At 36.9% G+C, this 18262-nt stretch overlaps 1 protein-coding gene across 7 annotated transcripts in view; it reads right to left on the reverse strand.

The window, feature by feature from the left end:
• Window positions 1-18262, reverse strand: part of RUNX1T1 (RUNX1 partner transcriptional co-repressor 1) — a 148573-nt gene that overhangs the window by 103499 nt on the left and 26812 nt on the right. For 4 of the 7 annotated variants that reach the window (XM_038000294.2, XM_073018197.1, XM_038000295.2 and 1 more), the window contains one exon: window positions 17572-17744. The exons of 2 other annotated variants lie outside the window; for them this stretch is intronic. In XM_038000294.2, the coding sequence (XP_037856222.1) occupies window positions 17572-17659 (88 nt within the window). In that variant the 5' untranslated portion in view covers window positions 17660-17744. Of the gene's footprint in view, window positions 1-4278; window positions 4443-17571; window positions 17745-18262 lie in introns of all 7 variants that reach the window. One more of the 7 variants, XM_038000301.2, reaches the window with a different exon arrangement.

Here is an 18262-nt window from a genome sequence, read left to right on the forward strand (position 1 = left end):
AACCTACCGAATTTCCTCATTACAGCAACTTTCTGTTGTCATAGCCTTACATTTTTGGTTCTGCTTAATACTCTCTTAATTAACTATATACAGGTTCCCTAATTCCCAAACAATTATAAAATAAATTTAATAGGCACACTTTTGCCATAGGCCAAGTGATTACTGTCACAGAATTTTCTCCCAGGTACCTCTGCAATCCTAGAGTGGGAGGGGAGAAAGCATAAGATGAGAGCAATCCAGGACTGAAGATAAAAGACAACAAAGTAAGACTGATACTAATATGCTAACGTGATTTAATGTACATTTGAGATTTACAAACAGCATAGTAAAGAGAATGTCCTCAGAAGATCTTACTTTCATAAACTACCTGAACAAGTGCCTTAATCTCTAGGAGTCTCAGTTTCAACATCTGTAAACTGAAAGTGCTCACAAGATAAACCTTCAAGCTCTAAAATATATTTGTTCCCCTGACGGCTCAGAAGGCTTTTCAGAAAATTATAATTACAGCATCTTCTTTGCAAGCATGCATTAACAGTGTAGTGATAAGACAGTTAATAAACACTTCTAGGCTATATAATGTCTACTAAGCAAATGTTTACTTTAAGAAATAAAAATAAGTAGTTGTCTAATGAAACCTTAAGATGTCATAACCATCACCCCCTTCAAGAAAAAGATTAAACAATTATCATTTTCAATAGACCATTAACTGCATAGGAAGATGGCCTGTGAAAGTTTCCAAATATCATTTTACACACATAAAACTAAAAGGCCAAGTACTCTCAAATATTAACAGAAAATAATGTAAAGAGAAAAAGGGAGAGAGTTTCGGGGTTTGAAGGGAAGCTGGATTGTCTACATGTCTGCTACAAAAAAGCAATGCTGCACAATCTACATTTATAATTGGGTATTTACAACTTACATAGTTTTCTTCTATAGTTGGCACAAGGCTTGTTTGATACAGCAAAGAGCCTAATACAATGGCAAACCAACTTGCAAAGTAAAATAGAGTGTCAGTGAATGGACTGCTGTGAGTGTTTTTATTCTTGCATAATAGCATTTAGATGCATCTATTAAAAAAATAACCAAGTGCATTATCCAAATGTTCAGTTACTAGGGATACTAACAGTTGTCTGTCCATGGCAATTTCATTTCTGTTTTTTTACACAAATCATCGCTTGCAAGCATTGATGTTAAAAACAGAAAAATAGTCTAGTACACAGTGGCTATAAATGCCAAATCAATTTTCAGCAGATAATAAAGTCCATGTTTTACAATCAGCAATGCACTGTTTTACTACCCAAAAATGTAAGCTAATAATATATAGCTCTACTAAATGGAAAATGCAGATATGCTGTTAAAAAATGGGCCGGCTGTGAGAGGATGGATCATTTCTGCAGGGACCTTCTTAAAGCTATGTGTAAGTGTTTTGAAAATATCACATGATGTGGCCATGTGTTAAAAATTACAGCCAGTTAAGTTCTCTGCTAAGGAAAATATGTGGGCAATTTATGAAATGCACTCCAGGATGGAGATGTCTTAAGTAAAACCAGATTTTGAAAACAAACCTTTTTTTTCTCTCTTTTGGAAACTTGAACTTAAAAAAAAGTTCCAGGCACATCTGGAGAGCAGGACCATTGAGAAAGGGTGGTCTGACCTAATACTAGCCATCTTCTAAAAGAAAAAGCACTATTTCTGGGCTACAGGGACTGTGCTCACTTATTGTCCTTTTAAGGAAATAGTCCTCAAAGCATTTTGTAGGTCAACATATGTTCTTTGATAATATTATACAAAGATTCATAAAAATATAAGTGCTTCAGAAAGCTTGGAGTCACTGCCTCCTGAAACAATATAATGCCCAGGGTCTCCCAGCCTTCTCATAAGAAAACATTTTCCTTTTCTTAAACACAAGGATCTACTTGTTATAAAAGTAACAGGTAGTGAAATGGTATTTCTTTATAATAAGTTAAATAATTTTGAAATAATCTATTTCTTTAAAGCATGCTTAGCCTCTTTTGACTTTTATGGAATTCATTTTGAAACAATATGCTCTCAACAGCTTTAACAACATGTTTTTTAAAACCAAAATAGTTCTAGAAACCCTTAAACTAAGACTTTTTTTACTTACCCACCCCCAAAGATTGGTGGTATGTCTGAATAAGATCAGTTTGTGCACATCTGTTTCCAAGGATCCTCAATTTTATTTAAAAAAAAAAAGGCCCTAGATATGACAATTGTTACATCATGTCTGAGACAACCAGGAATTAGTTCTGATACTTGAACTACCAAATATATGTGTGTGTGTGTGTGTGTGTGTGTGTGTGGATACATAAATTAGTGATTTTTTAAGCAGTAGATGATATCAGAGTGCATAGAATACAACCTTTTAATCTTCTACACATAATGTCTTAATAAAAAATATAAAACCTGCCCAAGATGGCTAAATTGTCCATTAAAATGGGCCTATATGTATGGACTAAAATAAGCTAAAAACACATTTAGAGGTAGTCCATCCGATAGTAGAATTTTAAAAGTACAGATGGGTGTCAAAAATAGCCAAGTGTCAAATCTGCTCAAGTATCACCATTCTGGCACATGCTCATAGTCACAGCTGTTAATATATTCTATGTATCCAAGTACAAGGTTTTCTAACACAGTTGATGAGAGAGAGAGAGAGAGAGACAGAGAGAGAAGCAATGCCCACACTTCAGGCTACTGCTGTAGAACCAGATGTATTAACAACAACACTAAAACAAACTTATCAATGACCCTAAATCCCTAAATATAGCTCAATGCTTTTTAAATAAAGGTGCTTGGAAGCTTAAAATAATGCAATTAGCTAGAACTTGCAAGGGTCCTAACTAATCTCTTTTACCTATTATAATTCACAAATGGCTTTGGTTTATTATGGGGTTTTGTTTTACAAAATTAACATATAGACTCTTCAAAATGCTGATAAATCAGATCATTTAACACATTTATTAACAGCATAAAAAGATTTGAATCATGACATAAAAATCATATAAATGTGCTCAATATTCTGGTGAAATAAAAAACGCAGGCACTTTCACATTGATTCTGTATTATATACCCAGGGCACATTACATCTTTAGTTGCATGGTGCATATAAATCAAGATGAAAGCTTAAAGAGTTAAAATGACCTTTCAAAGACCTCAGTCATTGTCTTTTTGTAAATTGATTTTCCCCATAAGTCAGCTACATACATTACTAGTCTACTAATGAAAAAGTGCAATTCTGCCACAAACGCATCCTTTCTGCATATATATCAATAATGATTAGGATGGACTATGAGACACATCCTAAAGGGAAAAACATTCTTCAAACAACTGGCAATACCTACACACAACTGTGGCTGCAGAAAACTGGCAGATAATGTTTGAAAACACCATCTGTGAGGTGTACAAACTCTGTGACCAAGCACAGCCTCTTCTGCCTGTCCTACCCAAATACTCCGCACAAATTGGCCAGCTGGAGGATCTCTATCTGCCCTGTCTTTTTTATCTGAAGATAGGAGACTCCAAATTAAGCATAGGGCAATTTAGACAGTTTTTGAGAACAGCCGAAACAACCTTCCCCCAGCCAGCCTTCTCCATAAGCAGAGCCTTCACTGGCAACAATCATAGAAACACTCTGGGCTCCAAAGATAATATTTTTCAGAGGAAACTGACATGCACTAAATTTCCAGGACAACAGCTTCACTAATTCAGCAGGCTTTTTATTTTAATTAACCATTTCAATTATTTGTCTGATGACATCTAAGGGCTGTGATTTAGGACAAGACTGAAATTCCTTGTAGTTTCAAAGCTTCCTTCACTTTCTCTGACATAAACAGCTTTTTAAAGAGATCTTATTCCAGGATTCCGCCATAACCTGAAAACTCTCTCCACAGATGAAATTTCCAGGACACCAACTACAGATGATAGTCACAAAATCTTCAACAGAAACAATACTTCTTACTTGAGCTAAAACCCTCAAGTAAATTGCTCCGGCAAACATCTGTGGTTGTACGACCTCCTCAGGCTTTAAAACACATCTCCCAAATTTCAAAAGCAAGGGCTCCACACCCTGTACCCCTCCATGTATCCAGATCTTGATGTTCTCTTTATGCTACCTTCCAATCACACCTCTGTCACCCCCAGCCTCTTGCTGCCCACATCAGATACAATACGCTGTGGGGCAGAAGGTATTTTCCATGCATAATAGAAAGTAAGCTTTCTTCATTGGAAAAACAGAGAGAACACAGAACAGGGCTAACTCACCAGGCATCCTTGAATCCAGCGTACCACACAGAAAGTGGCTGTCTCCTAAAAGCAAGCGCGTTCCGGGCTCATGCCTCCTGTTCTGGAATGAGTGGCAGCAGAGAGGAGGGCCATCAGAGGGGCTGGGGCGGCATCGCCGGAGGCAGGGTGCTGGGCGCGTGCGCCTGCCAGGCAGAGACAGATGGAGAGCTGACACTCCGGATTGCACTTGGAGCAGAAATGTGGAGGATGACAGGAGCACATGTGGCCTTGAACCCAGCCCTGTCTCTTCAGGCAGAACAATGACAGGGATGTATGTGCAAAGTATCACAACCCCTACCCTCCCCTTAGCAGTCTACCTCTCTCCGCAAGTTTCAGAGCACCAAAAAGCAAAAAGTGAAATTCGGAATGATAAGCTAAATGCCGAATAATTTATTCACCACCACCCCCATCCTGTTCAAGGTTAACCCTTATTTTGCCAAAAGATAGAATTGTAGACCTGGCCCCCTACCACCGCTCACAATAAAAGACTTCCCTTCATCTTCTCATTTTCACAGCCATAATTGGGAACTATATTAAAAAAAAAAATTGGCACAGACCTCAAAGCTTGTTTATTCAACTGGAAATCCCAAACAGTCTACAAACATTTTTATAAGACTTTGTATATTGTGCCAGTTTATCATCCTGAACAAAGTATCAGAATCATTCCTTTTGTCAGCTTCTCAGTAGTATGTGTAAAATAGAACACTTTTTAGAAGCAGAGCTGACCACTTTTATTTTACTCGAGTGCTTTTAACCCCCTGGGATCCCTGGGTTGATCTGCTCCAAACATTTTCAGCTTCCTTTCCTCTACCTTGCATAGAAATCCATGGGAGATAAAAACAAAATCTTCATTGTAAAGCCTTTTCAAAAGCTGAACTATCATGTCCTCCTGATTTCTGATTTTTTTCGCGCACCCCTAAATGTTTATCCTTCCCATGAATAACACATACCCAGCCAGGTTCAATGGACTCTTCCCTATTAAGCTTTAATGGACACCATGATATATAAAACTAGGAGCCTTTGTTATAGTGCTTTATCTAAAGCTGGCTATTTTCTTCTCAGCAGTCCCTCTTTAGTCCTTTGTAAAACATCCCTGCCTCATAGGAGAAACATATGCCTGCCTGCCTTGCATGCCTTTTCTAAACACACAACAATGCCAGGGAGAAGGAAAATACTGTTCTCTCCTAAAACTCTTCCTCAGTTTTACACTTGCAAATCTTCCCTAGGTCTGTGTTTGTTTCAACAACAGGGCACATGATGAGGTAGATCCCTCAGGCTTTACCTTTCCAACTTATGCACAATCCACTATCAACACAGAAACAATTCCACTCAGGGTCCTCTGATCAGCCTGCAAGCTCAACGAACATGATAGACAGGAGCATTCCCGTTAACTCTTGCCATTCCTTCACAGTCCTCAACATGTCCTTTACTTACCCTACACTTTCCATATGCTTTTAGCCCTTGTCAGATGGATTTCCACACTACTTGCTATCTCCAAAAGATTCTGAAAACAGAGGCAATAACTCTGACTTCTACCTACTCAATCTTCCTACACCTCTTCCCAAGAGTGCACACAACCTGTTTCAAAGCATACCCACACACACTCTCCCTCTGCACAGACTAAAAATATATTCTCTTTGATAAACAGTGTCAATCAATAAGAACTTCTACAGCCCCTAAATACTATACCCAAGAAGGGCTGCTTTATCCAGCAAACCCCTCAAAAATCCATCATTGTCAGAGACAACTTGTAAAAAGACTACAATTCATAATGATTACTCTGTTCTGTCACTAATAGTATACTGCACCCTATTTATGAGGCCAATCTTTTTGTTCATCTTAGTTAGATGTCACTTGTAATGAGGTTCTCTGTAATGGATTTCAGTACAGTTAAGCACCAAGCTCAAACATTCTTATGACAGAAAGCTTTACAGCAGGCATGAGTGTGATAATCAATTAAGTCCTGCTATAAGGGCCTTTATAGAATCCAGCATCCTAAATCAGTAGATTTTCATTTTTTAAGAGAGTATTTTTTAAAAGCCACTTAATGCTACATGCCACTGATTTTTCTTCTTTTTTTTTTTTAGTGCTATACTTATGTTAGAAAGAAAACATTTTCACAGTGGGAAACCCAACCTTTCATCAATATGCATGGTGAATCACTTCTAAAACAGAAAATCATATGACAAAATGCAATACACTTTTGAGAAAACTGGATGATATCTGGTTTTAAAATGGGGTCTTAATATCGGTACACTGCAAGTCCCTAAACCGCAGCTCAGAAAATTGAACTTCCATATGCTGTGTGATTATGTATCTTTTCTATGTGTAAAAAGGCTTTTTAAGCTGTTATCTGACTACAGTAATTGCCACTTTAAATTGATCCACGTCAACAAAACCTGGATCCCTGGAGATTCTCACCTAGAAGTCTGATTGCAGAGGGGCCTAGCTGAATGTGTGTGCATCTGAGACTAGTTCAGCATTTTCTCAAGGAACCAGTTTCCTCCTCTTATTCTTTAATCCATGGAGGCAAGAAAAGCAGAACCCCATTTGGCAGTTCTCCCTGAATAGGGAAACCTGGATACGTAGTTCTACACAGTTACTTAGACAGAAATAACTTTCCGTTCATAAAACAAAAAAAAAAAAAAAAGGAGGATATGGAGCCAAGATCTCTAACATCCAAATTGTATAATAAAAACAGACAATCAATAACGTGATGAATGCATTTATGCAAGTGAATGGAGAAAAAACAATATATATTGCAAAAGTTTTCTCCAGTACAAAACACTGTCATAAGGAAACATATTTTATAAAACTAAAATATATCCCAATTAATAACAAAGAATACCTTACCAATTAAGTACTTCCTCAGGAGAACCTCATCAGTTAATGTGTGTCACTGAATTAAGAACACAGCCGATTTTAACGGCAATTTTTTAGAAAGAGTCATCTAAATCAACACTTTCCAAACCAGTAAGTTTAATCAACAACAAAATGCTGGGCTCCCAGAAAAGCAAATACGTAAGTTGTTTTCTGACAACTTTAGATCATTCATTAGAAAGACATTATGGTACCATATTATTCCAAGGTATTTTTCACTTATGTTCACAACAAAACTTCCATTAAATACAAATTTTTCCTTTGTTCAAACATGACTTAGCAATAGGGACTAGCAGTCTACTGACATGGTCTGCAGTTCAAGAAAGCTCTCTACACTGGTAAAGGGAGAATTTGAGTTAAAGCCTTTCCACAGGTCTTCTCAACTTTCCTCTGGGCTTCTAGCAGGCTGTTGTGATACACTGTGACTTCACACAGTGGGTATTAAGTGAGTTAATTCAAAGGAGCTGAAACCTCATTGATCCTAATTGAAAGCAATACACCCAACCAAATACTTTCCTACCCCATCTGCTCTGGCCTGCCACCAGCTATTCAATACAAGAGAATTAATAGTTTCAGATATTCTAACCGACCCAATAAAGGCACTCATTTAAGCAGGGCTGCATTAACAAAGTGAAAAAACAAGGGCAAAATGGGTTCAAATGGAGCATTTTACTCCTAGTTGGCTTTAACAAAGCTGAATAAGGCTTATTCTGACTTTTTATGTGCAAGACTTGATAAACTGAATGAGAAGGCACTCAATGATCACCCAACGAGCATTGATGAATGGTCATTAAGACCCCCCTGCTCTTAGAGGAGACCCTTCCACAAAGTGGCACACCAGCTTGAAAGGGCGGACTCACTAATGTCCAGATTTCTCCGCTTGCTTGTCCCACTTTCAATTTCAGACCACTGGCCACCAAATGAGGCTGACATATTGGAAAATAATGTTTTATGGGCGAGTGGTAAAAAATAAAATGGAGGCATTAGCTCTGCTTTCAAATTCAAATCTGCTAGTTTTGTCAGACCCCAAAGGTTTTGATTTTCCACCCAGCTGGAAGCTATTAGTGTTTTCTAAAGGCATCCCACTGACAAGGCAAACCTACCTAATGTGTGAGTTGTTGGGCTAAGGGAGATGGACCTCTCTTTTGGATGATTTCCTAACTTCTCATCACTTTGACAGTCAATTAAATAGATACAACACCTAATAAAAATGTACATTAATTTGTTTCTGCCACCGAAAGCCATCTGAAACTGTATTAAATAAAAGCCATAATAGATTGTCCCCTGACAAAGATAAATCCAATTATACTTTGTCTGCAAAAAAACACAAATGGTTTGTTTTAGTTAGGCTACAATGTAAAATACAGCCAAGCACAAGAAATAAGTGAGACAGAGGTGGGGAAAAAGAAAAAACTAAGTGAAAAAGTTCATTGAAGTATTCCATCAAGGTTAAGAGGTTATCTGTCATTTTAGCTCCCTTATATAAATGTCTGTTGTAAACAACTAAACACATTTACGCTATTCCCCCAAATATTTCCTTTGGGGGAAATGATTGGCAAGCATTTGCACCTCCTCAACTTTCAGCCAGCCCACAGAAGAACCCCCAAGAACTCTGCTTAGATGACAAAAGAACAGGAGACATGATTGCCATCTTAAGAATTTGAAGGGTGTATAAACATCATGGGGTCAAAGGGTTATTTAGGGCTGTCTAAGAGAGTCTAAGTGCTAGTAATGAGATGGAGTAAAGTAAAAGAAAACATGCTGGATAGAGGAAACCTGTCTTAATAGGTGATTATACAGACATTACAGAGGCAGAAAAGCTTTACTGCCTAAATCACTTGCAACTAGTCAGCCAAAGCACTATAGAACACAGTGGCCCATGGAGGACATGCCGTAGGTCTGTTAAGAAATCCTCATCGACCAGGGCAAATGGCAGGCTGAGAGCTAGAAGTCACAACCCCTAGCCTTCACCTATGACTTATGTCAAACTCACGGACTCAGGTCACTTTGATTTTTGCATCTCCATCAGTTAAAGTGAGTTAATAATGGACTCTATAACTGTACTTTGAAGATTCCAATGTTAAAATATTTTAAATGACTTCCTAAACTGATAAGCCAAATAGTCTCTCTGATATTCTTTTTTCCATCTTCAATGTCTACAGAATAAAATATTAGTGATATCATTCTGACAGTTTTTCAAGCAATATATTTGACTTTTAACTCTGGTTGAAGTACAATGTCCTCTTATACATGAATAAAACGATGTGCATTAGTACATTTAAGTTGTGTGTGCATTTATGTGTATGTGTACAAAAATGAAGTCTGTTTAAGACAAAATATCACACTGAAAGTAAACAAAATCTATATTCATAATTATTACAAATTGTTTCTGATACTGCCAATGCCTTTAAAATATGACAATATATTGTAGTTCATTTCCACCAACTTATTTTCAATGTGTAATATTTTAAAATTTTTTGAAATGCTATAACAGCTTTTAACACTTGCACTGATTAAATTTTATGCTATTTAACATGAATTTTAAACATACTATAATAATACAGTTAAAGATAGATGCCTACACAGGCACTAACAAGAGGTTAAATTATTTTTTTAATTTTTAAGTAAAACACTTCCTTATTAATCCACAAGGCTGAACACTAGCTAGGTTAACTCTTGTTTTTTTCAAGTAAAAGCATTTCCCATAAAAACAATTCCTAAAAACTATACATTTGCAATGTAAATCTGCAAATAAGTTACCTTTTACAGTTTTCTCATATTTTGTATAGCTACAAAAATCACTCAGATAACATGGAAGACATCCTAACTACCCATCTCTTATTCATTTGACAAGGACTGTAACACTATATAGAAAACCTTTGTTTCAATGTCACCACCTCCTCATCTTGACTAATGGCGAGTTAGTTTTGTTAAAACGCAAGGGTGATGGCGTATGCTCCAATGAACTTTCCCTCCTCTCAGCACCAGAGACAAAAACCTGCAGCTCTGCTCTGGTGCAGGCAGCCATCTGGACAGCTTTCCCTCAAAGCCCAGCCCACACCACACTGCAGGCAAAATCGGAGGGCTCGAGAGCTCTGTGGGGCTATTCATGACATACCAATTTCACATTTTCTGCTTGTACGCTTGCAACAATAAATGCTAATGAGGACTATGAATGACAATTTTAAAGACAATAAAAAGGTCTCCAAATCCCTTGCATATGGAGACACTGTGTTCAAAACTTCACCTTCTGTTACAGAGCTGTGAGAGACTGCAGGAGAAAAAAAGAATAACCTAAGGAAAACAATAAGATGATCAAAGCACAACTGAATCCTTAAGATTTCCAGAGAAAGCAATCTGTGTTAAGCCCAGCAAACAACAGATCTTACCACCGCTATGTACAACCCTATGAATACATGAGATACCTTTAATCTCTACTCCCTTTGCCTTCTGTAGACATGAAGCTTAATAAAAGCAATTCTTGATGCACATTGATTTATATTCATTATTTTGGAGCCTGGGAATTCTAAGGATAGTATTTGTCCAAAAATAATTATAGTAATCATCACCATCATCATCATACTTTGGCATAATATTTAACATTCCACATTTTAAATAAATTCAAAGCAAACTGGTTCTCTTCTGATAATATCTATTCTTAAAAATAATGCAATTGTTGTGGGTGGTGAAATTATATACAATATTTATTCTCTATTTTTTTATTTTTCCATATTTCCCAAATCTTCTAAAATGAGCATGTATTATATTTTGAATTTTTAAAAATGTTACTTTCGATACATGGAAAGAACTGAACAAATGACATGTAAATGTTTTAACCTAGATAGGAATTAAACTATTTTACACAGCAACAAAAATAAAACAAAAGATTCCCCTATAGTTCACAGAAATTGTCTAAAGAGTATTCTTTTCATTAACAAGGATTAAAACACTTTCAACAAAATCCACCAGGTGGAGCAAATACACAGCAATAAAAAAAAATCCCAGAATTTTTTTCATCATGTTTTCTTTCACAGGACTTTCATCTCTAACAAATTCTCCACTTCTATCTCTCCACATTGCAAATTATCAAAATCTATGCATACATACTAATCTGCCACGTTTGTAAACAATTCAAACTTACTCAAAAATGAATTTCAGTTACAACAAATTATACTACAAATGTTCACTCCAAAACTGCTCTATTTGTTCAAATAATACCCAGCAAAGTATATTTGCTTTGATAGCTTCTTAATTGCATATACCAAAATCTTATTAAAATTATGTATTATTGTACCTTTTTACCCAATATACCTAAATGTCCTTTGTTCATTCCGATTGGTAAATTGACACAAATCCACAATTATTTATATGTTTTTCCGTCACTTTCCAGAGTAATTCACTGCCTCCCATTCTCTTCTACCACAGATTTTTTTTCTTGCATTTCAGGTCACACTTATTGATCACCCTCAGTTCAAGGCTCCAAACCCAAATTCTTTCATTTCTGACACCACCTGCAAGCCACAATTCTCCCCATTCAGTTTTCAAAGACTTCCACATTTTTCTCACATTATAACATTATACACTTTCTGCTGCCAAAGCATAATGCTACACATGGTCCTAATGTTACTCATGTTACCTGCATTTAAGAAGAGTCCACGTGGACAGAACTACAAAAAAGTTGGAGTTTGAAAGAAACCTGACAAGAGTTTGTTGGAGGAGGAGAACACTAGTTAGAAATATTGACTGTGGCTTAAAATATATTTATGTTTTCTTTTTTCATATTTATACTGATGTTGAAAAGAGAAATACTCTTAAAGAAATGTAGCAGGCTGATACATAAACAAACACGCACATGCCTGAGGATACACATAACACTTACGGCAGAGCTACTTACGCTGTGCATAATAGATCACGATGATGCCAGCTCCATCACAAGGCACACCAGGCTAACGCAATTATTTAAATGATTATATATGTTTTACTGGAGTGGTAAACAAATATATAAAATAGACATTACTTCCATAAATGTGATATGAAAAACAAGTTTTTAGAATAATTCCCACTAAAATCTTCCCTGCAAAGCCCAATCTCTTTATTATTTGCAAAGGACAGAATAAATTCCCTGGAGCTGTGCTTATGCACTAGGCATAGGTATATACTGCTCTCTTTACATGCCCATAACTCCTATTAACATTAATGGGAGGCACATATGTGCATCTAAAGGGTAAATGCCCTTCAGTCTGCATGACAGAATCCTAATGAAGTAGTTGGAAAAACCAAATCACTGCACATGTAGTCACAGTTTCCCCTCCCTTTGCAGGAAACACCATCACCACCACCTTTGTTCCCCAACCCACAGCAAAGACATTTCATCAGCCCACAGTGTGGACAGAGAACCTGCTGGATTTCTTCTTGGTAAGATAAAAATCCTCTTATATACATGGGATCTCCCAAATGGCTCCATCTCCAAGCACTTCTCAGAATATTTATCCCATGTTACCCCCAAATTGGCCACGCATTACTGTGCAAATATTATTTCTCACCACCCCCAGCTTTGTCAAAGAGTGTGGCCCTTCCCACAGCAAATGTCAAAGACCATATTCCAATTCCAAGAAAAGGAAAAAACATCCAAGTATAAAAGTTTTATCACCTTTTTAAAAAAGTGGACTATTCTATTTTCATGGGCAGATTAAGATTCCAAAACCACCTCATAAAAGCAATCTCTGAACTACTAGCTCCACACCAGACTACTAATGAGTCTGACCGGAAAAGAGCAACACACATAGGACACTATATAATGGGAACTCAGAAAATAAGAACCCAACAAACTAAGGCCAGCCCTCTACTGGTTAACGTCTGTTGCTGCTGAAACAGATTGTTTCATAGCAAGGCCAGAAGTATAAAATAAAGCCAAATTCTTAGATCTTTTTTTTTTTTAATCAAGCATGTCTGTCAGTATGGTCCAAAAGGGGAGAGCAGGGGACACAGCATTGGCAGGAACCTCAAATTCCTGACCAAACCCTTTTCCACACAATGCCTCCCGAAAGAAAGGAACCTAGGGTTTGAGCCAGCCTGACGCTGGCGGACAGACAGGGCTGGCCTTGCAGGATGTCAGAGCGCCAGGCGGCTGTGAGAGATACTGGGGTTTTCACACACTCCCAGCCTGACTGTTTTGCTCTTCAGGTAATTAAACAAGGAAGCAGGGCTGCTGGGTATGAGCCTGACCCCGAAGCTGCGGCTCCATGGTTCTGCATATCAACTTCCGCAAGAACTGCCCGGAGCATCAACAGAACATTCTCCTCTCACTCTCTCTCATTTCCTTCTCCACCTCTTCCTAAAGCTGACCCAGAAACAAGTCCTGCCTACAAAAACATCCAGAGAAAGGTCTGATTTTATTTGTCACAAAAATCTCTATGCTATTCCCAGTCATTACCCTCCAAATTTTAAAAAACAAAAAACTACCCTAATAGCAGGAACTTCATAGAAATTCATATATACCAAATCTATGTAAAATGCTGGTCTCTTAATCAAGATGGATCAAAGAAAATTATACTCAAATAATTATAATTTTTAACACGCTTGATTAAAGTGTAAATCTTCAAATTCAAAGAAGGCTCACCAAGAAATAATTTTGATAGTCCAGTTTACAAATTAAACATTTGTTGTGTTATGTAATTAACATTGTTATTTTAAATTTTGATAGTGGTAATTAATGTAAGCAAATACCATCTACGATCTGGTTTATTATGTTTCATCAAAAATTTTATTTAAACAAAGCTCTAAAATATTTCGTGTGTGCAAAGTCTCCATTAAAACTCAGCAATATCAAACATATCTTTTAAAAGATAATAAATTGGTATATTTATACATGAATATATATAATTAAACAATGATTAGAATCATATAAATAATATCTTCTTCTTTCATCTCAAAATCCATAGAGTAAAATATTGGCTGAAAGAGACACAGACCAAAAGAGAGAAGAATACAAAAGCATGCCTGCTTGTCTGTGTTCAACACAAAGAACATTAAATGAAAACAACTGGCATGCTGCCAAATTCCTATAGAGGCAAAGAGATTCAAATAAATTGATTTCACGCATCACACTGACCTGGGATCAGTGTGCAGTGCTACAATAAGCTCAAAGCTCCATGTGGGGTAAAGCCCATTAATGCTATCAGACCCCTCAAACATGACCAAGAAAAACTAAAAATAAAAGCAGATACTCTCTAAAAGCAGCAATTTTACTTAATAAAATAACTTTCCTCTTCCTAACAAAGACGCCAATATATAAAGGTACATAGCATCATCTACATCAACATTTTTAAAATAACCCTTTTTCAACATACAAATGTAGCTTTTGAAACCCACACAATATGTAAAAATTGATACTACCTATACATCCCATTCTATGATATGAATGAACTTAAACACACACCCTTTGCAACAAAAGTTTCCTGTCATTCTTTCCTCCCAAGCTGCTTCCTCTTACACCTTTTAGAAAGCATATGGATCTTTTTAATATGCCAAATACTACACCCTTCTTAGAACTGTCCTCAATGGCTTATGATAGCAAGCTGCTCAGGGCAGACTACCACTCCTAGGTGTCCCAAATATGTCTAGTCCCTACAATGGCAGGAATTACAGGAGAACAGCTCCAAGTAGCATTCTAGAGGACCAAGCACTGTGTCTACCTTGGATATGCTTTAAAACACCAGGTGGGAAACACACCAGCTTTCTCATTTTACCAGCTTCCACCCAAGCTGGTGGCAAACCCCTTTAGTATCATTTCCCGTCCCCCTGCCACCCAGCCACTGCCCTAACAGAGGCCCATCTCCAGGAGACCCCAGCCTGCTTCAAACTTGCTACACTGACCAGACTATCTGGCGCGACCTCAGGCCATTCTCACTCACAATGCTGACTGTTCAGCCATGGGTAGTCCTTTGCTTTATCTGCTTCTAAATTACAACTCCAAAACTCTAAAAGCCCAGGGGATTCCAGGTGTTCTAAAATGTAAAGTATGTGATTTCTGTTTTCTCAACTTCTTGAGTTTGAATCCCATATTTCTATACACCTAATATTATTACAAAGAGGAAAAAAACTAGGAGTAATTATTGTTATTATATTTATTCATTTATTTAAAAACAGGGTCTTGCTGTTGCCCAGGCAGGAGTGCAATGGTGCAATCATAACTCACTGCAGCCACGAACTCCTGGGCTCAAGCAATCCTCCCACTTTAGCCTCCCAAGTAGCTGGGACTACAGGCATTGCGCTATCACACTCGCCTGAATTTTTAATTTTTTTGTAGAGATGGGGTCTCACTTTGTTGCCCAGACTGGTCTAGAACTCCTGGGTTCAAGCAATCCTTCTGTCTCAGCCCCTCAAAGTGCTGGGATTATAGGCATGAGCCACCACGCCCAGCCTAGAAGTAAATTATTAATGCCACATGGAAAACAAAGAAAACCCAACAGTTATAAAATAGGTCAATACAAATATGTGTATGTGTATACACACATCATGTTTAAAGTATGTACACACACCACACATACAGGAGCGTAGGAGAGAAAGAGAGAGGAAAAAAAGAAGAAATTGCACATCGTGTTTCTGATACATGATGCTGGGGGTTCCATACATGAATAACAAATAAATGCATTAAAAATTATATTAAGATACGTGTTCTTGTCATGCATTTTTGCTTTCAATATAGATCTTCCATGCTGCAATGGTTCATCGCCAGCAGGCCACAGATACATTCCACATGACCAGAAAGGAATAGATTGTGATGGAATGCATGTGGGTAAAGATAGTAACTCTATATATCTGCAATATGTTCAAGTTTTAAAATCCAATATCCTTTTCAATTTTTAATCTGCATCTTAGATATCTTTATCATACTAATACAAACCCCATGCAGATACATAAGGCAGAAAGCAAGGAGTTCCATCCTGTTTGGAAGCCCAAGCTGGTGGAAGATGACAAGAAAACAACTCCAAAGTGGGACGGTTATTGTTATTACTTTGTTTCCTTTAAGATATTGATACCTTTTCTTTTTCTCTATGCAAGACTTTAGAAGACTAATCAACCAAGATCTGAGTTCTCAAAAAACCAATGATTAGTAACAACAGTGCATAAGGTTAAGAAAAGAGAAGTAGTCATGGGAGATGTCTCCACTGCTTAAACAATTGAACTCCTTGCCTTCTCTTTTGAATTGATGTCTCTCATTAATTATATTAAAAGAACGTCATCACAATATGAAGAAGGAGGGATGAATGGAAGAGAAATACAGACACAAAACCAAATCATGATTAAGGCTTCCCCAAAGGAGTGTATCATTCCACAAGGAATTACTCCATTTTCTCTGGTCTTTCAGGGAAAAAAACAAAAAACAAAAAACAAAAAAAAAAACCTTATTTTCCAACACCTTCCTGAGAACTTTAAGAACAAGCCGATAAGCATTTGTAAAACTGGCAAGAGTAGAGGTTGTGGCGTGGACGCCAGCAGTGATGTTTCCAGAACAGTGGTCACCAAGGGTGAAGATTTCGCTCCCACTCTTTCTACGTAGTCAGTCAGTCACAGAACTTAAAAATCTCTTCCCAACCACTAGAATGCCAACCAGTATCACACAACATTTGTGTTGACTCTCAACTTTTTCTTAGCAGTGGATCCTTATGCCCTGGTGCTTCTGTACAAGTCCACTATCCACTAAACCTGGAACGGAGCTGGCTACAGGAGACATGAACTCTCTCCTATAATCCAGGGCTTCCTTGAATTTTCAAATATTGCAGACTCTAAGAAGTCTCTTGCCAAATGGCAATACATTTAGTTTATATTTGCTGTTTTCCTAAATGCAGATATCACCTTTTTTCTTAATGTGTCTATGGAATGAACTCTGCTTAGGAAGTGACATTTGCCTAAAAGTTTTTTAAAGATCCAAATACATCAGAAGAAATAATAAACTGAAAGGCACTTTTTTGCCTATTTAGTCAACAAACTGTTTCAGAAAACACCATCTCCTCGTTACAATAAACACAGAAATCATGGCATAGTTTTTACTCTTTAACTCCAAGTATTGCTCAGCTTATAACAGATGTATTATGAAACATGGCAAGAAGCACTGCAACAAGAAGAGGGTGAAAAAATTTGGTACTTGATCATTTGATATATTCAGACCCAAAACTATCAAACAGGGTTCCCACCACCAGATTGATCCCCACCCAATCCCCGCACCCAAAGATTTCAAATACAAATGTTTAAAACATACAATAGAACACGCACTAGAAGAAGGAAGAAAAAAAGAAAATCTTCACAATTATAATTTATTAGAAAAAAAATAGATTGATTTTTCTGGTATGTAAGTAAATTGCAAAATCAAAATATTTGTCTGTTCCTTACCTTGACAATATTCAAAGTTCCCTTTTTTCCGGCAGTCACCTATTACTAAACTCAGTGCTCTCCAAGTGTTTCTTTTGACAGATATCATTCTCCACCAATCGCTCTGCTAATTTCCTCTCTCCTTTTCTGACTGGGACAGAGATAATGTTCACCAGCCCAGAGATCAATCTTTTCTATTGACAACAACAAAGGGAAAAAAAATGCATATATCACAACCAGTCTGAAGTATCATACCCATCTGTTTACATGATAACACTAGGCCAGTTTTGCTTTGTTTTGTTTTTAAAAAAAACAGATACAAGCTCTTCTAAATTTTAGAAGAATCCAAAACAATCCCCATTGTCTCAGTTCCTATCATGACGTTTTCTAAAGGACTCTTAATTTTCCAATCATCTGACTCAAAGCTGGATACATTCTGAACCTGAAAGCTCTTCTTTCTTAAATTGGTTTTAAACATATGCACATCAATACCTTAAGAGAATGTGTCACATTTTACTTGTTTCAAAAAAAAAAAATCTGTCAGATACTATGTTTTCTTTAGAAAACAATTTAGACATTATTATTTATGGAATTTTACACACAAGTTAATCCTGCTTCAAAACAAAGTGGTTGGTTTCATTATTCAAATACTGTTTTTGCTGTTCTGAAATTTCAATATTGCCATTAGCTCACATAGTTTAAAACAACAGTG

Source organism: Chlorocebus sabaeus, chromosome 8, assembly GCF_047675955.1.
Source record: "Chlorocebus sabaeus isolate Y175 chromosome 8, mChlSab1.0.hap1, whole genome shotgun sequence".
Classification (NCBI taxonomy): domain Eukaryota; kingdom Metazoa; phylum Chordata; class Mammalia; order Primates; family Cercopithecidae; genus Chlorocebus; species Chlorocebus sabaeus.